The 22,324-nt window shown below is 39.4% G+C and overlaps 1 protein-coding gene across 1 annotated transcript; it reads left to right on the top strand.

Annotated features, from left to right (window-relative positions):
- Nucleotides 1-1,083: 1,083 nt before the first annotated feature.
- ZAR1L (zygote arrest 1 like) lies at nt 1,084-7,799 on the top strand. The gene is made up of 4 exons (XM_059042192.2): nt 1,084-1,874; nt 2,382-2,474; nt 4,063-4,137; nt 7,656-7,799. Exons 1-4 carry the CDS (start codon nt 1,146-1,148, stop codon nt 7,797-7,799), a joined length of 1,041 nt encoding a protein of 346 aa, XP_058898175.1. The 5' UTR covers nt 1,084-1,145.
- The last annotated feature ends 14,525 nt before the right edge of the window (nt 7,800-22,324 follow it).

Genomic DNA, 22,324 nt, shown 5'->3' with positions numbered 1-22,324 from the left:
GCAGTCTCATCACTCACAGGGTCTGTGATATGCGTAGCACAAGGCTTAATTCAGGTATATTGTAGTACCTAGAAAGCCTTCAGCTGGATTCTGGAGGTGAGAGGGGCTTATGGGCCTTGCTGCTTTCCGAAGGCTCTTGAGCAGTAAACAGTGAAAGCAACCGTGGATTTGAAAAAGCGTGGCCTCTACTTAGTACCTGAGGTGTCATTTTAGTTTGATCATAATCCTTTGCTGTAGTAGGAAGCCTTACCAATACAGATAGATACCAAAGCTTATGATCATCTAGGTCTAAATAGCAAAGAAACAGGGGCCTGGGATCCTTACCCAGTAACAGCTAACACTTAATGAACATCTATGAGTTATTCTGCTTTGTGCTTTATAAAGAATATCATGTTTAATCTTACAATAATCCTATAAATTGGTTAGTATTGTCAGATGGGGAATCTGAATCATCTAGTTAAGTTGCATGATAAACAAGGCCCAGGTTTCAGTTCAAGCCTGTGTAACTTCAGATACTTAACTATCTGTGATTGTCTGCATTTAACCTCTAAATCTGAACAATTTGCTGCTTTTCATCTTTTTTGGGGGGGCGGGTCACTAGAGTGGACTAATGAGAACTGTTGGTATGTCATACAACCCTCTGAAATATATTTTTTCACTATATACACTGTTCCTCGCCCCCCTGCCCCACCCTCTGCCCATAGCTTTATGCTCCTTGCTCCTGTAGTACCAGATTTTTTACATTCATTAGCTCAGCCATCATATACTTTCTTCCTTATACTCACTCTTGTAGTGCGGCAGCTCAAATAATTTACTGCTCGTATTGGATGTACAGTAACTTTTGAAACAGCGTCTCTAAAATGGTAAGTCACTGTGGGAATAGTGAATTAATGAATTGCTAATTAAAACGTGTGTGAATAAGAAGGTAAATGAAAAACAGCTTTGAAAAAGGATTCAGGGGCAGTGAATTGAAGAGACAGAAAAAAGCAATTAGGGATGCGGTGGCAATTAGAACTCCGCAGGTAGGGATATCTCCTTCCCTCCTCCAATTAGGGTAATAGGAAGCAGCATCCATCAGAATCAGAAATAAATGGAGAAGCTCAGGAAGAACCTGAACCAACTTGATCTGGAGAAAGAGGGGGCGGATGAAGGTGGAAGGCAAAACAAGGACCCGAACAAACTGCCCCAGGATATTGCGCTGCGCCTGGGCGCACTGCGGCCGGATGGAGCGCTTGGTCCGTGTTCCCTACAGCTTGTACCCGGGCTATGGGAACACGCTGCCTTTGGGCCAGCCTGGACTCTCTGAGCACAAACAGCCCGACTGGAGGCACAACAACGGCCCCCCGGCTTTCCTGGCCAGGCCGGGGCTGCTGGTGCCCTCCAACGCCTCCGACTACTGCGCGGACCCTTACAAGAGGGCCCAGCTTAAGGCCATTCTCTCCCAGATGAACCCCAGCCTGAGCCTGCGTCTGTGCAAGGCCGACACCAAGGAGGTGGGCGTGCAGGTGAGCCCCCGGGTGGACAAGTCCGTGCAGTGCTCACTGGGGCCTCGCACCTTGCACAGCCGCTCCCCCTGGGGCAGCACGGGGCACAAGGCGCCCCTGTCATCCTGGGGAGTCTTTTCGCCAGTGATGGGCCGCAGGGGCCTGGTGCGGCTGCAGAAGGTTGGGGAAGACGAGGAGAGGAAGGCGCTTTCGGGTCCTCCCGAGGCCGGCCAGCCGCCGCCGCCAACACCAAGGTCGGAGGAGGATCAGCCGGAGGAACTCCGGCAACTGGAAGAGTTGGGGGAGGAAGATGCCTCAAGTCCTCGGGAAAGGAAGAGCAAGCAAGCTCCGGGAGACGCCAGCGAGCCGCTCCGGAAGCCCACCTTCCAGGTGAGCTTTCTCTTCCCTGGCCTCAGCCCTCTCTTTCCCTTTTTCCATTTCTGGCGCAACGAGAGCAGAATCTTCTCTCGCAAACATGTATTTTACATGTCCTATGTGTATGTGTGTGTGTTTAACTTTTTGGTAAAATGGGGTGCGAACTTTAAGCCTATGAAAACCCAAAGTTTGGGAACCATAGCTATTGGAAATGAGGAGACCAAGAAGGGTTTCAGGTTTGTGAAATCTGTGGTCAGATCTTCGTTTTGCGCAGGTGGTGCTAATGGCCTTGGGGAAAATAGATTGGAAAAGCGTGAGAGCAGCTAGAAGCGCCCCAGAGTAACCAGTCCTTGAGAGCAGAGTTCACATAGTCACCTTGAGAATAGCTATGACTGAGATTAAGGAGGCTTCTTGTTGTTTCTTATACAAAGCCACAAGGATAGAAAGATCTGGCTTTTTATCCGCACCACCCCCCTCCCCGCCACCCCAAGATAGTAAAGGACTTTTCCTCCTTATTTGCAGTTTTTAGAACCAAAATATGGCTATTTTCACTGTAAAGATTGTAAGACGAGATGGGAGAGTGCTTATGTGTGGTGCATTTCTGGAACTAATAAGGTAAGTAAAAGTGAGTGGGACAGGGGAGAGCATGGGCGGGCACAGGTGCTCCATGGAGGAAGAACACGTTTCCTAAGGGAGCGTGACTAGAATGCTGTCTCGGTCATCTTGGCAGCCTCCGTGCCAGGCACACAACAGGTGTTCAGTAAATGTTTGGATTGAACTGAGTTGGGCTGTCCACAAGAGCTCTTGAGCTCCTGAACCATACCCTGGTGTTGTATTTGGTTTGGTAGTTGCACTGGACAAGATGTCAGGTTATTTAAATGAACTCTTGCTCTTGTATACGTTGGGACTTGCTATAATCATTTTTCAGTTGGTATATTGTAACAGGTTTGGGCCTTAGCTCTAGAAAATGTCCACTGTCTGTCCACAAGGTGGGGCAATGAGAGAAATAATTTATTATAAAGGTCAACCTTGAGAGACTTGCTTATTTAGGCTCCCTGCCTTAATTTGAGTTAATTGTCAACATAGCTAGGCTGAGAAAGAGTCCACATTTTGCATTTCCAGATTTTCCTGAACCATCAGACTCTGCTCATTAAACACTCTCAGTTTGAGAGCAGTAGGCTGGACTTGAGCAGCTTTTGTCTCCTTTCACTGGGCATGTGGCCTTTATTTCACAACAGTCTACAACTGGTGTCTCTCTTCACCTCTACAAGCATTTGAGTTTGAGGCCCCTGTGCTGTTGCATTTTTAGATACCGATTTTCCTGCTTAAGGACTGTAGAGGGAGAGGGTAAGGAGGTATGCTATGACCTGGATGAAAACTTGGTGTTTTTGTTTTTGTTTTTTTAACCCTAGCCATTTACTAGACCCTGGAGGTGAATAGATTTTTAAACTAAACTGAAATTACTTGCCTTCTCTTGCCAGAAAAGAAACAGTGGGTTTAATTCAAACACTGGTGACACTAGGAAACAGAAAACAAGACATAGAACTCATCCTGGAGAAATGTTTTGATAGGAGTGAGGCAGACAGAATGAGATTTGGTGAGATATGCATTGGCACCCGTGGCATGGAAGTGGTACAGAAATGATGCAGGAGGGGGACGACTAACCCTGTCAGAGGGAAGGCATCTTGATGTCCAAGCAGGATTTTAAAGGTTGATAAATAGGAGTTCACCAAGTGAGGAAGGGAGAGAAAGTGCACAAGAAAATGCACAAAGCCTGGAAACCACGTGTGTTGGTGGGTAACTATAAGTAATTTAAATTTCAAATTGAGAAATACTGAAAAAAATGAAAAAGTAGGGGCAGATAGACCAGGACAAAAGGAGCAGGTCAAGGGTTCTGCCTGCACAATGAATAAAGTTATAATAGCTACTTCTCACTGAAGATTTTTACTGTGGTACTTTGTGTACATTATTGGGTAGTTGTCAGAATTATAGAAAAAGGAAGTGGTATTGTCTCAATTTTACAGGTAAGGAAAATGAGGTTCAAAGAATAAGAAAAAGTGACTGATAGCACTAGAAGAGCTTAAGACTTCAGCCTAGAGGTTGGGCAAAAGCAAGCTGCAAGATGGAGGAATGGATTACTTAAATTAAGATCTGGGAGTCTAGAGTACATATAAACTTGTGTAAAAGACAAATTTCTCTTCAGGTTTATTTCAAACAACTCTGTTGCAAATGCCAAAAGAGTTTTAACCCTTATCGAGTAGAAGCAATCCAATGCCAGGTAAGCAAATAGAATATTTCCATCGTATCTGTAATGTTTTCATTCTTAAGCGTGAAGCTTCTGTGGCAAAATGTTAGGATTTGATAGACTTAGATATCTGTACAGGAGTGTTGGGTTTTCTGTATGTTTGAATTTTTATAATATTTTAGAAAAAGCATTAATTCTAGGTTTTTGGGGGGAGGAAGGGGAAGATTTACTCTTAAGTTGCCTTATGTGGTGTGTTTATGTATGTGGTGTGTTTTTCCTTGAACACACTGTTGTATGGTTTGCATGTAAAAATTTAACAGGTAACCTTTATTAAGCTTTTACTATGTGCCAAACTTGAGGTCAAGTGCTTTTCATTATCTCCTGTAATCTAACCTTTGAGGTAGATGTTACTCCCATGATACAGACCAGAAAGCTAAAGTTCAATAAGAAAATAACTTGCCCAAGGTTGGACAGATAGTATTAGAGTTGTGAGCAGATTCCATGGTGTCCCCAAGGTCTAGGATGTCAAAAGAATTTGATGAGCTCTTACCTAAAACAGCTTGCAGGAGACATCTCTTGAAGCTTTCAGAAAAGTGTGATATAGTTGATTTTCATAATCAAGAATTTTTTTTAACCTAAATCCTTCACTTACTTAAAAACATTTTTATACTACTAAGAAATAAATAACAAACTAGTCTGATCGTTTATAAATGACTTAACTTTAGATTTTCTAGTCTGACATTCTCATTTAGTCTGTTTACTATAATTACTTTGGATTTAAATATATTTTCTTCCTATTATACTCCTTTTTCTTGTGTTCACTTCAATTGATTTTTTAACCCCCCCCATTATCTTGGCAGTTATTCATTCTTTAATGTTCTTCTTTAATGTTCATCTTACAGCATGATTCTTTAACAACTTATGTAGACGTTGATAAGTCAATCTCACCTCTTCTTGACAATGCAGTGACCTTAGGTCACACTAATTCCTTATCACTTCATCCAAACTTCTTTGCTGCTATTGTTGTATGTTAATTTTAAACTTTAAAATACATTATTTGTTATAGTCATAATTAATTTAGCTTTAGCTACATATTTACCCTTTCTGCTGCTCTCAGGTCCTTTTTGTATCCAGGACCACTTTCCTTTTACCTGAAGAACACATTTTAATATTTCCTGTAATGCAGGTCTGAAGATGACACATTCTATTTTGTCCAGATAGCTTTTTTAAAGGATATTTTTGCTGAGTATAAAATTTTTAGGTTGGCAGTAGTTTCTTTCTGCCCCTTAAGGATCTGACCTTCATCGTTTCTGTAAAGTTGGCTATTGGTCTTATTGCAGCTCCTTTGAAGTAATATATCTCACTTTTTCTCACCTTCTTAAGTCTGTTTGCTTTTAAGATATTTCTCTCTGCTTTGGTTTTCAACAGTTTTACAATTTATGCCCGATTGTAGTTTCTTTGTATTTATCCTGCTTACAATTCATAGTGTTTCTTGAATCTGTAGCTTGAAGACTTTTATCACTCTTGGAAAATTATCAGCCATTATCTTTAAAATATTACTTCCACCTCCATTCTTTCTTTCTTCTAATTACTCATATTAGACCTTTCACCATATCCCTTATCCCTTTTATGCTTTTTTCTGTATTTCCTATGCTTTTGTCTCTCTTTGCTTCAGTTTGGATAGCACCTGCTAAACTAGCTTCTATTTCTCTAATTTTTCCTTCTGCTCTTTCCAATCTGCTGTCAAACCTACCTATTCAGTTATAGACTTCAGTTACTGTGTTTTTCAGTACTAGAATTTTGATGTATTTTTAAGTGACGTCCAGTTCTCTGTTGGAAATATCAGTCTCATCTCTTTGAACATATTAAGTATCATTTTCTTAAAATCTCTACCAGAACTCCATTAATTTAATCCTCTAATGGTTCTTTTGCTATCCTCTTCATATTCCTTGGTTTTCGAGTATGTAGTTCTGTCTCCTGGTTACTATTGAGTAACTATACCTGGTTACTTTTGAGTGCTATATATTGTATATGAAAAATTATAGTGATAATTCGAGGCCTAGGATAGTATTGTTTTTCACAGAAGACTTGTTTGCTTCTGTTGGGCAGATGGGGACACTAGCAATTACAGATTACTATTTTCCAATCAGGGTTGAGCTGTTTTGAAACTGGGCTTCAGCAGTTGAAGGCTGGTCAATTTTTGGTTCATTCTTATTCTTAGGGTGTAGCCTTTCAGGGCCTTTCAGGATCCCAAGCACAAAACCTGAATTGTTTACCAGGTCTCTCCTATTTTGACATATTTAAGATTATCCTTCAGCCTCATCAACTTGTTAAACTCATTTTCAGCTTCCTGTTGTCTTTCACCTCTTACAGAATTACCTTTAGAGAGAAAATAGTCCCAAATGTCAGGCTCATCTCTATTTCTGGGCTTCGTCCTCTGATACTTTGGTAACTCTCCAGTGCCTTCAAGTAGTTCTTGTTTTTAATTATTATCTTCTCTGCTCAGCTTTTCTTGTTGTCCTAAGTAGGAGATTTGGTCAAAACTACCTAATCCACCATTACTAAAACCAGAAACCTACCTTTAGGCTAAATTCTGATTTTTTTTTAACTAAAAAAATTTGTTTTGAATTAAGCCTTTTCCTTATAAAGGTGATATGAGGATTAAGTGAATTTATATAAAGTACTTGGAGCAGTACCTAGAGTAAACAACATGTGAGTATTGCTATTAGAATTTTCTTAAGGATGCATACTCATCAACGGAAGAGTGGAAGGTGTAAGTGCAGTACAACATTTGATAAAGTCATATCTGAGACACTCATTTGGAAAATAAAAATGTCTATTTTCATGATATAAAAGGTAAAGCTTGACTTACTCTTTTCGGCTATGGACATATGCAGAAAATAGAGCAGTGGTTATAAATTTTTCAAAGATTAGCAGGGTTGGGAAGGTGGACCAGGGTAGTATACCAGTCTCCATGGGTTGTGATTTTTATTTATCAGAAGACAGAATAGGATAATGGTTAAAAACTCTTCAAATTCCAGCAGAGATTAGGCATGGCTGGAAGGAAAACATTTAGGTTCCTCTAGAACACTCCTCCCTCAGTTATGACAACCAAAAATCTCTCCAGATATGGCCAGATGTCTGCTGGTAGGTAAAATACTACTGGTTGAGAATCACTGCTCTAGTATTTTTTTAAATGTTCCAGTCTAGGTAATCAAATCACTTAATACCCACTGCTCACTCCCACCTGGCTACAAATGTAGAAACCTGCATAATGAAGAGACTCTACAAAAGTCTAACTTTTAAACCTTTTCTCTTGTATCTTCTGGACTGGCTCATCAATGTTCTTAAATATCGTATTTGATCATTCATTTTGAAAAATGCATGACATTGAGTGGGCTATGAGTGGTTTCGTACAACTTGGTCTTGGACTTCTCATAGGATTCAAAGGAGGAGAAAGATATCAGGGATAGGGGTGGTGGGGAGAAGTATTTTCATTTGAAGAGCTAATTTGATCATTTAGTCCCCAAACTGTTGCTTCTTTTCAAAAGACCTGTTCAAAGTCTCGTTGTGCCTGTCTTCAAAAGAAAAGACACATCGATCTAAGGAGGCCTCATCGGCAGGAGCTGTGTGGCCGCTGCAAGGACAAGAGATTCTCCTGTGGCAATATTTACAGCTTTAAATGCATCATGTGACAGGCAGCATGCTTCGTATGGGACACCTGAACTCTTCTTGTAATTTACTGTATAGTTCCTCTTTTGCACCTTGGCTCTGACCTGGTATTGGAAAATGGTTTAGGCTTTTGTACTTTTTGTAGGTGGTATGACAATTGTCGATGTGAATAGAATAAAATAAATGCATGTCAAATAGACCATGAAGACACATTAATTGGTGATCCTGGGGTAAAAACATCACTAAAACATTGGGAAAATGGTAGATCCTATCACTAATATGAATGGAACAATGAAGAGGAACAACAGTAATTCATCTGACAAACTTTTGTAAACTGGGTGTTCTAAGTGCTGGGAATATAGAGACAATCAAGAGCAAGGTCCTTGCCTTCAAGTATACCTAATCGTTATAGCAAATGCTTAAATAGTACTTAGTGTATGCCAGGCATTGATGTTAATCATCACAGCCGTCTTATTTTACTCCTTTTTAATAGATGAGGAGAGGGAGCCACAGGGAGGTTATAGGGTAAAGCCAGAATTTGAACCTAGGTGGACTAGTACATTCTCCACGGCTTTAGATTTACTTAGGTTTTTTTCTCAGATTCAGATGTGTTAAGTGCAGTGAAGGAAACGGGACTATAATAGAGTGACTCTTTTATAAAGAGTTGTTGAAAAGAGGTGACATGAGAATTGAGACCTGCCGGATGAGGGGGAGCTGGGAGAAAGGAAGATGAATTTGATCCAACAGAACAGCAAGAGCAAAGACCCTGGGGGTGGGCTGGGACATGTACTTGGTATGTTTTAGGAACAAAAGCCCCTGAGGCTAAAGTCAGGCACAGGCTGGAGAAGGCAGGGCTCAAGTCAAGCATATGTCAGCCCATGAAAGGGTTTAAACAAGGCACTGACAACAGATTCTTTCTGTAAAAAACTTACTGCTATGAGAGAATACCAGGTAGAGTAGAAGGAGGGAGAACAGTTAGGAGATTAATGAATGCAGGAGCAAAATGATGGCTTGGAAAAGAGTGGGTGGCCATGGAGATAGAGAGAAATACATGAATTCCAGATAGTGTTTGAAAATGTAATGCACAAGATTAGGAGTGGGTGATGGTGAAATAAATGATGACTCTTAGATTTCTTTGAGCTCTGGGTTGGATGGAACAGAGAGGTATAACAGGAACATATTCTGGACTCAAATTACCTAACTTCAAATCCTCGGTGTGATACTTAGGAGATGTATGACTGTGAGCAAGTTACTTATGCCCTCTCTCTCAATTACTCTTCTGTAAAATGGGGACAATAACAGTAACTGTCTCTTGGTGGTGGTGATGTGAGGACTAAAGCAGCTGTTACATGTTAAGCACTTAGGTTACTACCTGTAACAGGTATTCAGTAAACTTAGCTGTCCTTTTTTGGTGGGGCTATATAGTGAGATGGGAGAAGGCTTCTGTTTTCAACATTAACTTTGAAATATTTGAAACTCCATCCAAATGGAGACGTCATGTAGGCTGTTGTTTATATGAATCTGGAATTTAGGAGGGAGGTAAGAGCTACACAGAGAGAGAGATTTGGAGATTAAAAAATCTGTATTCACTACCAAATGTAAAATAGACAGCTAGTGGAAAGCAGCTGCATACAACAGGGAGATCAGCTCAGTGCTTTGTGACCATCTAGAGGGGTGGGATAGGGAGGGTGAGAGGGAGATGCAAGAGGGAGGAGATATGAGGATACATGTATACATATAGCTGATTCACTTCATTATACAGCAGAAACTAATACAACATTGTAAAGCAATTATACTCCAATAAAGATGTAAAAAAAAAAAATCCATAGTACTGGGAATTCCTTGGTGAGCCAATGGTTAGGACTTTGCACGTCCACTGCAGTGGGCTTGGGTTCCATCCCTGGTCACGGAACTAAGATCCCGCAAGACAAGCAGTGTGGCCAAAAAAAAAAAAAAATTATGTGTGTGAGTATATATATATATATATATATATATATATATATATAATTATAAAGTTTAAAACTGTGAGCCCGGATGGTGTCACCTAGTAGGAGAGTACAGCACAGGGCCCTGGGGCACAGCAACATTTAGAACAGTGATTCTAAAACTTTAATGTCCCAGGAATTACCTGGTGATCTTGCTTTTTGTTTTTTTAATTAAGTGAGTCATTTAATTAGATTTCAACTATTATTAATAACTCTTTACCCTGTGTTCCCTACCATAAGTTGACTCTGTTTTTAGCTTAACTTATCTTTTCCTCCCTCTCTATTGGGTTTTAAGTTAGAACTTTTATGGTAATTATTATGGCACTGCCAGTTCTACTGACCTATGATGTGCTTTTCCCAAAGCCTCTGATATTCAGCTTGTATCCAGATTGCCATTTTTATTTTTTTTTGTAATTTTAATTTTATATTGGAGTATAGTTGATTTACAATGTTGTGTTAGTTTCAGGTATACAGCAAAGTGACTCAGTTATACATATATCCATTATTTTCAGACTCTTTTTCCTTATCAGTTATTATAGAATATTAAGTACAGCTCCCTGGGCTATACAGTAGATCCTTGTTTATTATTTTATATATAGTAGTGTGTATATGTTAATCCCAAATTCCTAATGTATCCCTCCCCACCAGCTTTCCCCTTTGGTAACCAAAGGTTTGTTTCTGAAGTCTGTGAATCTGTTTTTGTTTTGTAAATAAGTTCATTTGTATCATTTTTTAAGATTTTATGTATAAGTGATATCATATATTTGTCTTTCTCTGTCTGACTTACTTCACTTAGTATAATAATCTCCAGATCTATCCATGTTGCAGCAAATGGCATTATTTCATTTTTTATGGCTGAGTAATATTCCATTGTATATATGTACCACATCTTCTTTATCCAGTCTTCTGTTGATGGATATTTAGTTTGTTCCATGTCTTGGCTACTGTAAATAGTGCAGCAGTGAATATTAGGATACATATATCTTTTTGAATTATGGTTTTCTCCATATCTATGCCCAGCAGTGGGATTGCTGGATCATATGGTAGTTCTGTTTTTAGCTTTTTTAGGTATATGCATAGTGTTCTCCATAGTGGCTGTACCAATTTACATTCCCACCAACAGTGTAGGAGGGTTCCCTTTTCTCCACATCCTCTCTAGCATTTACTGTTTGTACACTTTTTGATGATAGCCATTCTGACTGCTGTGAAGTGATATCTCATTGCAGTTTTTCTTTTAACATCTTTACTGGAGTATAATTGGTTACAGTGGTGTGTTAGTTTCTGCTTTATGACAAAGTGAATCAGCTATACATATACATATATCACCATATCTCTTCCCTCTTGGTGTCTCCCTCCCTCCCACCCTCCCTATCCCACCCCTCTAGGTGGTCACAAAGCAGCGAGCTGATCTCCCGGTGCTATATGGCTGCTTCCCACTAGCTATCAGTTTTACATTTGGTAGTGTATATATGTCCATGCCACTCTCTCGCTTTGTCTCAGCTTAACCTTCCCCCTCCCCCTCTCCTCAAGTCCATTATCTAGTAGGTCTGTGTCTTTATTTCTGTCCTGCCCCTAGGTTCTTCATGACCTTTTCTTTTTTAGATTCCATATATATCTGTTAGCATGCAGTATTGGTTTTTCTCTTTCTGACTTACTACACTCTGTATGACAGACTCTAGTTCCATCCACCTCACTAAAAATAACTCAATTTCATTTCTTTTTATGGCCGAGTAATATTCCATTGTATATATGTGCCACATCTTCTTTATCCTTTCATCTGTTGATGGACACTTAGGTTGCTTCCATGTCCTGGCTATTGTAAATAGAGCTGCAATGAACATTGTGGTACATGATTCTTTTTGAATTATGGTTTTCTCAAGGTATATGCCCAGTAGTGGGATTGCTGGTTTGTATGGTAGTTCTATTTTCAGTTTTTTAAGGAACATCCATAATGTTCTCCATAGTGGCTGTATCAATTTACATTCCCACCAACGGTGCAAGAGGGTTCCTTTTTCTCCACACCCTCTCCAGCATTTACTGTTTGTAGATTTTTTTATGATGACCATTCTGACTGATGTGAGATGATATCTCATTGTAGTTTTGATTTGCATTTCTCTAATGATTGGTGATGTTGAGCATCCTTTCATGTGTTTGTTGGCAATCTATGTATCTTCTTTGGAGGAATGTCTATTTAGATCTTCTGCCCATTTTTGGATTGAGTTATTTGTTTTTTTGATATTGAGCTGCATGAGCTGCTTGTAAATTTTAGAGATTAATCCTTTGTCACTTGCTTCATTTGCAAATATTTTCTCCCATTCTAAGGGTTGTCTTTTCACCTTCTTTATGGTTTCTTTGCTGTGCAAAAGCTTTTAAGTTTCATTAGGTCCCATTTTATTTTTGTTTTTATTTCCTTTTCTCTAGGAGGTGGGTCAAAAAGGTTCTTGCTGTGATTTATGTCATAGAATGTTCTGCCTACCTGTGTTTTCCGCTAAGAGTTTTATAGTGTCTGGCCTTACATTTAGGTCTTTAATCCATTTTGAGTTTATTTTTGTGTATGGTGTTAGGGGGTGTTCTAACTTCATTCTTTTACATGTAGCTGTCCAGTTTTCTCAGCACCACTTATTGAAGAGGCTGTCTTTTCTCTACTGTATATTCTTGCCTCCTTTATCAAAAATAAGGTGACCATATGTGCATGGATTTATCTCTGGACTTTCCTGTTTCATTGATCTATATTTCTGTTTTTGTGCCAGTACCATACTGTCTTGATGACTGTAGCTTTGTAATATAGTTGGAGGACAGAGAGCCTGATTCCTCCAGTTCTGTTTTTCTTTCACAAGCTTGCTTTGGCTATTCAGGGTCTTTTGTGTTTCCATACAAATTGGGAAATTTTTTGTTCTAGTTTTGTGAAAAATGCCATTGGTAGTTTGATAGGGATTGCATTGAATCTGTAGATTGCTTTGAGTAGTAGAGTCATTTTCACAATTTTGATTCTTCCAATACAAGAACATGGTATATCTCTCCATCTATTTGTATCATTTTTAATTTCTTTCATCAGTGTCTTATAATTTTCTACATACAGGTCTTTTGTCTCCTTGGGTAGGATTATTCCTAGATAATTTTTTTGTTGTTGCAGTGGTAAATGGGAGGGTTTCCTTAATTTCATTTTCAGATTTTTCATCATTAGTGTATAGGAATGCAAGACATTTCTGTGCATTAATATGTATCCTGCTATTTTACAATATTCATTCATTAGCCCTAGTAGTTTTCTGGTAGCATCTTTAGGATTCTCTATGTATAGTATCATGTCATCTGCAAACAGTGACAACTTTACTTCTTTTCCGATTTGGTTTCCTTTATTTCTGCATCTTCTTTGATTGCTGTGGCTAAAACTTTCAAAGCAATGTTGAATAATAGTGGTGAGAGTGGGCAACCTTGTATTGTTCCTGATCTTAGTGGAAATGGTTTCAGTTTTTCACCATTGAGGACAATGTTGGCTGTGGGTTTGTCATATATGGCCTTCATTATGTTGAGGCAAGTTCCCTCTATGCCTACTTTCTGGAGGGGTTTTATCATAAATGGGTGTTGAATTTTGTCATATGCTTTTTCTGCAACTCTTGAGATGATCATATGGTTTTTATTCTTCAGTTTGTTAATATGGAGTATCACATTGATTGATTTGTGTATATTGAAGAATCCTTGCATTCCTGGGATAAACCCCACTTGATCATGATGTATGATCCTTTTAATGTGCTGTTGGTATCTGTTTGCTAGTATTTTGTTGAGGATTTTTGCATCTATGTTTATCAGTGATACTGGTTTGTAGCTTTCTTTCTTTGTGACATCTTTGTCTGGTTTTGGTATCAGGGTGATGGTGGCTTTGTAGAATGAGTGTGGGCATGTTCCTCCCTCTGCTATATTTTGGTAGAGTTCGAGAAGGATAGGTGTTAGCTCTTCTCTAACTGTTTGATAGAATTCGCTTGTGAAGCCATCTGGTCCTGGGCTTTTGTTTTTTTGAAGATCTTTAATCACAGTCCCAATTTCAGTGCTTGTGATTGGTGTGTTTATATTTTCTGTTTCTTCCTGGTTCACTCTCAGAAGGTTGTGCTTTGCTAAGAATTTGTCCATTTCTTCCAGGTTGTCCATTTTATTGGCATATAGTTGCATGTCGTAATCTCTCATGATCCTTTGTATTTCTGCAGTGTCAATTGTTACTTCTCCTTTTTTACTTCTAATTCTAATGATTTGAGTTGTCTCCCTTTTTTTCTTGATGAGTCTGGCTAGTGGTTTATCAATTTTGTTTATCTTCTCAAAGAACCAGCTTTTAGTTTTATTTATCTTTGCTCTTGTTGCCTTCATTTCTTTTTCATTTATTTCTTCTCTGATCTTTATGATTTCTTTCCTTCTGCTAACTTTGGGTTTTGTTTGCTCTTCTTTCTCTAGTTGCTTTAGGTGTAAGGTTAGGTTGTTTATTTGAGATGTTTCTTGTTTCTTAAGGTAGGATTGTATTGCTATAAACTTCCCTCTTAGAACTGCTTTTGCTGCATCCCATAGGTTTCGGATTGTCACGTTTACATTGTCATTCGTTTCTAGGTATTTTTTGATTTCCTCTTTGATTTCTGCAGTGATCTCTTGCTTATGAAGTAGTATTTTGTTTAGCCTCCATGTGTTTGTATTTTTTTTTACAGATTTTTTCCTGTAATTGGTATCTAGTCTCATAGTGTTGTGGTTGGAAAAGATACTTGATAGGATTTCAATTTTCTTAAATTTACTAAGGCTTGATTTGTGACCCAGGATATGCTCTATCCTGGAGAATGTTCCATGAGCACTTGAGAAGAAAGTGTATTCTGTTGTTTTTGGATGGAATGTCCTATAAGTATCAATTAAATCCATCTTGTTTAATGTATCATTTAAATCTGTGTTCCCTTATTTATTATCATTTTGGATGATCTGTCCATTGGTGAAAGTGGGGTGTTAAAGTCCCCTACTATGATTGTGTTACTGTCGATTTCCCCTTTTATGGCTGTTAGTATTTGCCTTATGTATTGAGGTGCTCCTACATTGGATGCATAAATATTTACAATTGTTATAGCTTTTTCTTGGATTGATCCCTTGATGTAGTGTCCTTCTTTGTCTCGTGTAATAGTCATTATTTTCAAGTCTATTTTGTCTGATATGAGAATTGCTACTCCAGCTTTCTTTTGATTTCCATGTGCATGGAATATCTTTTTCCATTCCTTCACTTTCAGTCTGTATGTGTCCCTAGGTCTGATGTTGGTCTCTTGTAGACAGCATATATACAGGTGTTGTTTTTGTTTGTTTGTTTGTTTGCGGTATGTGGGCCTGTCACCGCTGCGGCCTCTGCTGCCGCGGAGCACAGGTTCCGGACACACAGGCCCAGCAGCCATGGCTCATGGGCCCAGCTGCTCCACGGCAAGTGGGATCCTCCCGGACCGTGGCACAAACCCATGTCCCCTGCATTGGCAGGCAGACCTCCAACCACTGCGCCACCAGGGAAGCCCCAGGTGGTGTTTTTGTATCCATTCAGCCAGTCTATGTCTTTTGGTTGGAACATGTAATCCATTTACATTTAAGGTAATTATCGATATATATGTTCCTATTACTGTTTCTTAATTTTGGGGGGTTTGTTATTGTAGGTCTTTTCCTTGTCTTGTGTTTCCTGCCTAGAGAAGTTCCTTTAGCATTTGTTGTAAAGCTGGTTTGGTGGTGCTGAATTGTCTTAGCTTTTGCTTCTCTGTAAAGCTTTTGATTTCTCTGTCGAATCTGAATGAGATCCTTGCTGGGTAGAGTAATCTTGATTGTACGTTTTTCCATTTCATCACTTTAAATATGTCCTGCCACCCCCTTCTGTATTGCAGAGTTTCTGCTGAAACATCAGCTGTTAACTTTTTGGGGATTTCCTTATATGTTATTTGTTTCTCTTCCCTTGCTTCTTTTAATATTTTTTCTTTGTATTTAATTTTTGATAATTTGAGTAATATGTGTCTTGACGTATTTCTCCTTCAGTTTATCCTGTATGGGATTGTCTGTGCTTCCTGGACTTGATTAACTATTTCCTTTCCCATATTAGAGATGTTTTCAATTATAATCTCTTCAATTATTTTCACAGTTCCTTTCTTTTTCTCTTCTTCTTCTGGGACCCCTATATTTCGAATGTTGGTGTTTTTAATGTTGTCCCAGAGACCTCTAGGACTGTCCTCAATTCTTTTTATTCTTTTTTCTTTATTCTACTCTGCAGTAGTTATTTCCACTATTTTATCTTCCAGGTCAGTTTTGCATTCTTCTGCCTCAGTTATCCTGCTGTTGATTCCTTCTAGAGAATTTTAAATTTCATTTATTGTGTTGTTTGTCATTGTTTGTTTGCTCTTTAGTTCTTCTAGGTCCTTGTTAAACGTTTCTTATATTTTCTCTATTCTATTTCCAAGATTTTGGATCATCTTTACTATCATTATTCTGAATTTTTTTTCAGGTAGACTGCCTATTTTCTCTTCATTTGTTAGGTCTGGTGGGTTTCTGCCTTGCTCCTTCATCTGCTTGTGTTTCTCTATCTTCTCATTTTGCTTAACTTACTGTGTTTGGGGTCTCCTTTTCGCAGGCTACAGGTTCATATTTCCCATTGTTTTTGGTGTCTGCCCTCAGTGGCTAGGGTTGGTTCTGTGGGTTGTGTAGGCTTCCTGGTGGAGGGGACTAGTGCCTGTGTTCTGTTGGATGAGGCTGGATCTTGTCTTTCTGGTGGGTAGGTCCATATCCGGTGGTGTGTTTTGGGGTGTCTGTGACCTTATGATTTTAGTCAGCCTCTGTGCTAATGGGTGGGGCTGTGTTCCTGTCTTGCTAGTTGTTTGGCATAGGGTGACCAGCACTGTAGCTTCCTGGTCGTTGATTGGAGCTGGCTCTTGGCATTGAGATGGAGATCTCTGGGAGACTTTCGCTGTTTGATATTATGTGGAGCTGGGAGGTCTCTGGTGGACCAGTGTCCTGAACTCGGCTCTCCCACCTCAGAGGTACAGGCCTGATGCCTGGCCAGAGCAGCAAAACCCTGTCATCCACATGGCACAGAAGAAAAGGGGGAGAGAAAGATAAGAAAAGAACGTTATTAAAATAAAAAATAATGATTAAAAATAAAAAAGAATTTTAAAAGTAAGAAAAAAAAGAGAGCAACCAAACCGAAAAACAAATCCACCAATGATAACAGGTGTTAAAAACTATACTAAAAAGAAAAGAACCTCAACAAAACGGACAGATAGAACCCTAGGACAAATGGTAAAAACAAAGTTATACAGACAAAATCACACACAGTAGCATACACATACACACTCACAAAAAGGGAAATAGGAAAAAAATATATATATCATCACTCCCAAAGTCCACCGCCTCAATTTGTGATGACTCGTTGTCTATTCAGGTGTTCCACAGATGCAGGGTACATCAAGTTGATTGTGGAGATTTAATCCGCTGCTCCTGAGGCTGTTGAGAGAGATTTCCCTTTCTCTTCTTTGTTCACACAGCTCCTGGGCTTCAGTTTTGGATCTGGCCCTGCCTCTGTGTGTAGGTCGCCTGAGGTCATCTGTTCCCCTCCCAGACAGGACAGGGTTAAAGGAGCAGCTGATTTGGGGGCTCTGGCTCAGGCCAGGCAGATGGAGGGGTACAGAATGCAGGGCGAGCCTGCAGAGGCAGAGACCAGTATGATGTTGCACCAGCCTGAGATGCGCTGTGTGTTCGCCGGGGAAGTTGTCCCTGGATCACGGGACCCTGGCAGTGGCGGGCTGCACCCGCTCCCGGGAGGGGAGGTGATGAGAGTGACCTGTGCTTGCACACAGGCTTCTTGGTGGCTGCAGCAGCCGACTTAGAATCTCATGCCTGTCTCTGGGGTCTGTGCTGATAGCCGCAGCTCGCCCCCATCTCTGGAGCTCGTTTAGGTGGCGCTCTTAATCCCCCTTCTCATGCACCATGAAACAAAGAGGCAAGAAGAAGTCTCTTGTCTCTTCAGCAGCTCCAGACTTTTTCCTGGACTCCCTTCTGACCAGCCGTGGCGCACTAGCCCCTTCAGGCTGTGTTCACGCAGCCAACCCTAGCCCTCTCCCTGGGATCTGACCTCTGATGCCAGAGCCTCAGCTCCCAGCCCCTGCCTGCCCCAGGGGGTGAGCAGACAAGCCTCTCGGGCTGGTGAGTGCTGGCTGGCATCAATCCTCTGTGCAGGAACCTCTCTGCTTTGCCCTCCGCACCCCTGTTGCTGCGCTCTCCTCCCTGGCTCCAAAGCTTCCATCCCACCACCCCCTGTTTCCACCAGTGAAGGGGCTTCCTAGTGTGTGGAAACCTTTCTCCTTCACAGCTCCCTCCCAAAGGTGCAGGTCCCATCCCTATTTTTTGTCTCTGATTTTTCTTTTTTCTTTTGCCCTACTCAGGTACATGGGGAGTTTCTTGCCTTTTGGGAGGTTTGAGTTCTTCTGCCAGCATTCAGTAGATGTTCTTTAGGGGTTGTTCCACATGTAATGTATTTCTGATGTATTCGTGGGGAGGTAGGTGATCTCCATGTCTTACTCTTCTGCCATCTTGAAGCTCCTCCAAGCACATTTTTATTTTCCTCATTTTAGTTTTGATCTGCATTTCTCTAATAGAGATGTTGAGCATCTTTTCATGTGCCTCTTGGCCATCCATATGTCTTATTTGGAGAAATGTCTATTTAGATCTTCTGACCATTAAAAAATTTTTTTTCTAATCATTTTAATTTTTATTAGTTTTAGTGAAGAATATAACATATAATTCAAAGTGTTTAAAGAAGATAAACTAGAAACAATTTAATAACCTCCATTCTGATTCTAATCTTTTAGTCATGGGTTAGTCTAACTCAGGCTTTTTTTTTTTTCATTTTGCTAAGTATTATATTTTTAATTTTTTTTAACTTTTTAATTTTATATTGGAAGATAGTTGATTAACAATGTTGTGTTAGTTTCAGGTGAACAAGAAAGTGATTCAGTTATACATATATCTTTTCTTTTTCAAATTCTTTTCCCAGTTAGGTTGTTACATAATATTGAGCAGAGTTCCCTGTGCTATACAGTAGGTCCTTGTTGGTTATCCATTTTAAATACATCAGTGTGTACATGTCAATTCCAAACTCCCCAACTATCCCCTGCCCCACCCTTCCCACCAATAACCATAAGTTCATTCTCTAAGTCTGTGAGTCTGTTTCTGTTTTGTAAGTTCATTTGTATCATTTTTTAAAGATTCTGCATATAAGTGATATCATACAGTATTTCTCTTTCTCTGTTCACTCAGTATGACAGTCTCTAGGTCCATCCATGTTGCTGCAAATGGCATTATTTCATTCTTTTTAATGGCTGAGTAATATTCCATTGTATATATGTACCACATCTTCTTTATGCATTCTTTTGTAAGCGGACATTTAGGTTGCTTCCATGTCTTGGCTATTGTAAACAGTGCTGCAGTGAACATTGGGGCGCATGTATCCTTTCAGACCATGTTTTTCTCTGGTTATATGCCCGGGAGTAAGATTGCAGGATCATATGGTAGCTCTGTTTTTAGTTTCTTTTTTTTTTTTTTTTTTTTTTTTTTTTGCGGTATGCGGACCTCTCACTGCTGTGGCCTCTCCCCTTGCGGAGCACAGGCTCCGGACGCACAGGCTCAGCGGCCATGGCTCACGGGCCCAGCCGCTCCGCGTTATGTGGGAATCTTCCCGGACTGGGGCACGAACCCGCGTCCCCTGCATCGGCAGGCGGACTCTCAACCACTGTGCCACCAGGGAAGCCCTGTTTTTAGTTTCTTAAGGAACCTTCTTACTGTTCTCCATAGTGGCTGCACCAATTTATATTCCCACCAACAGTGTAGGAGGGTTCCCTTTTTTCCACACCCTCTCCAGCATTTACTGTTTGTACACTTTTTGCTGATCACCATTTTGATTGGTGTGAGGTGATATCTTGTAGTTTTGATTTGCATTTCTCTAAAAATTAGCAATGTTGAACATCTTTTCATGTGCCTCTTGGCCATCTGTATGTCTTCTTTGGAGAAATCTCTATTTGGGTCTTCTGCCCATTTTTTGATCGGGTTGTTTGTTTTGATGATATTAAGCCACATGAGCTGTTTGTAAATTTTGGAGACCAATCTCTTGTTGGTCACATCATTTACAAATATTTTCTCTTATTCTGTGGGTTGTCTTTTTGTTTTGTTTATGGTTTCCATTGCTGTGCAAAAGCTTTTGAGTTTAATTAGTTCCCATTTGTTTATTTTTGTTTTTATTTCCATTACTCTGGGAGACAGATTGAAGAAGATACTGCTGTGATTTATGTCAGAGAGTGTTCTGCCTATGTTTTCCTCTAAGAGTTTTATGGTGTCTGGTCTTATATTTAGGTCTTTAATCTATTTTGAGTTTATTTTTGTGTATGATGTTAGGGAGTGTTCTAATTTCATTTTTTTTTTATATGCAGCTGTACAGTTTTCCCAGCACCATTTATTGAACAGACTGTCTTTCCTCCATTGTAAAGTCTTGCCTCCTTTGCCCTAGCTTAATTGACCGTAGCTGCATGGGTTTTTTTCTGGGATTTCTTTCCTGTTCCATTGATCTATTTTTCTATTTTTGTGCCAGTACCACACTGCCTTGATTACTGTAGCTTTATAGTATAGTCTGAAGTTAGGAAGCCTGATTCCTCAAGCTTCATTTTTCTTTCTCAAGATTGCTTTGGCTGCTTGGGGTCTTTTGTGTCTCCATACAAGTTTTGTGATTTTTTTGTTCTAGTTCTGTGAAAAATGTCATTGGTCATTTGATAGGGATTGCGTTGAATCTGTAGATTACCTTGGGTTGTATAGTCATTTTGACAATATTGATTATTCCATTCCAAGAGGATGGTATATCTTTCCATCTGGTTGTGTCATCTTTGATTTCTTTCATCAATGTCTTATAGTTGTTGGAGTACAGGTCTTTTCCCTCCTTGGCTAGGTTTATTCCTAGGTATTTTATTTTATTTTATTTTATTTTGATGTGATGGTAAATGGGATTGTTTCTTTAATTTCTCTTTCTGATCTTTCATTGTTAGTGTATAGAAATGCAAGAGAATTCTGTGTATTAATTTTGTGTATCCTGCAAATTTATTGAATTCATTGATGAGTTCTAGTAATTTTCTGGTTAGCATCTTTAGGATTTTCTATGTATAGTATCATGTCATCTGCAAACAGTGACAGTTTTACTTCTTCTTTTCCTATTTGGATTCCTTTTATTTCTTTTTCTTCTCTGATTTATGTGGCTAGGACTTCTGAAACTATGTTGAGTAAAAGTGGTGACGGTGGACATCCTTGTCTTGTTTCTGAACTTGGAGGAAATTCTTTCAGCTTTTCACTGTTGAGTATGATGTTAGCTGTGGGTTTGTCACATATGGCCATATGTGTTTAGGTATGTTCCTGTTATGCTCACTTTCTGGAGTGTTTTTATCATAAATGGGTGTTGAATTTTGTCATATGCTTTTTCTGCAACTCTTGAGATGATCATATGGTTTTTATTCTTCAGTTTGTTAATGTGGTGTATCACAGTGATTGGTTTGTGGATATGGAAAAATCCTTGCATCCCTGGGATAAATCCAACTTGAACATGGTGTATGATTGTTTTAATGTATTGTTGGACTTGGTTTGCTAGTATTTTGTTGAGGATTTTTATGTCTATGTTCATCAGTGACATTGGCCTGTAATTTTCTTTTTTTGTGTGTGTGGTGCCTTTGTCTGGTTTTGGTATCAGGATGATGGTGGCCTCATAGAATGAGTTTGGGAGTGTTCCTTCCTCTGCAGTTTTTTGGAATAGTATCAGAAGGATAGGTGTTAGCTCTTTTCTAGCTATTTGTTAGAACTCACCTGTGAAGCCATCTGGTTCTGGACTTCATTGGAAGTTTTTTAACTTGTAATTGGTCTGCTCATATTTTCTGTTTCTTCCTGGTTCAGTCTCAGGAGATTGTACCTTTCTAAGAATATGTCCATTTCTTCTAGGTAGTCCATTTTATTGGCATGTAATTGCTTGTAGTATTCCCTTATGATCCTTTGTATTTCTGTGGTGTTAGTTGTAACTTCTTCTTTTCATTTCTAATTTTACTGATTTAAGCCCTCTCCCTTTTTTTCTTGATGAGTCTGGCTAAAGGTTTATCAATTTTGTTTATCTTTTCAAAGAACCAGCTTTTAGTTTCATTGGTCTTTACTGTTGTTTTCTTCATCTCTATGTCATTTATTTCTGCTCTGATCTTTATGATTTCTTTCCTTCTACTAACTTTGGGTTTTGTTTTTTCTTCTTCCTCTAGTTACTTTAGCTGTAAGATTAGGTTGTTTATTTGGGATTTTTCTTGTTTCCTGGGGTAAGATATTATTGCTGTAAACTTCCTTCTTAGAACTGCTTTTCCTGCATGCCATAGGTTTTGCATCTTTGTGTTTTGTTTTCACTTGTCTTTAGGTATTTTTTTGATTTCCTCTTTTTTTTTTTTTTTTCTTTTTGGCTGCACTACACAGCTTGTGGGATCTTAGTTCCCTGATCCAGGGATTGAACCTGGGCCCTTGGC

Source organism: Kogia breviceps, chromosome 16 (genome assembly GCF_026419965.1).
Source record: "Kogia breviceps isolate mKogBre1 chromosome 16, mKogBre1 haplotype 1, whole genome shotgun sequence".
NCBI lineage: Eukaryota > Metazoa > Chordata > Mammalia > Artiodactyla > Physeteridae > Kogia > Kogia breviceps.
Note: the sequence above shows the minus strand (reverse complement) of the source record. Positions and strands in the feature narration are given on the sequence as shown.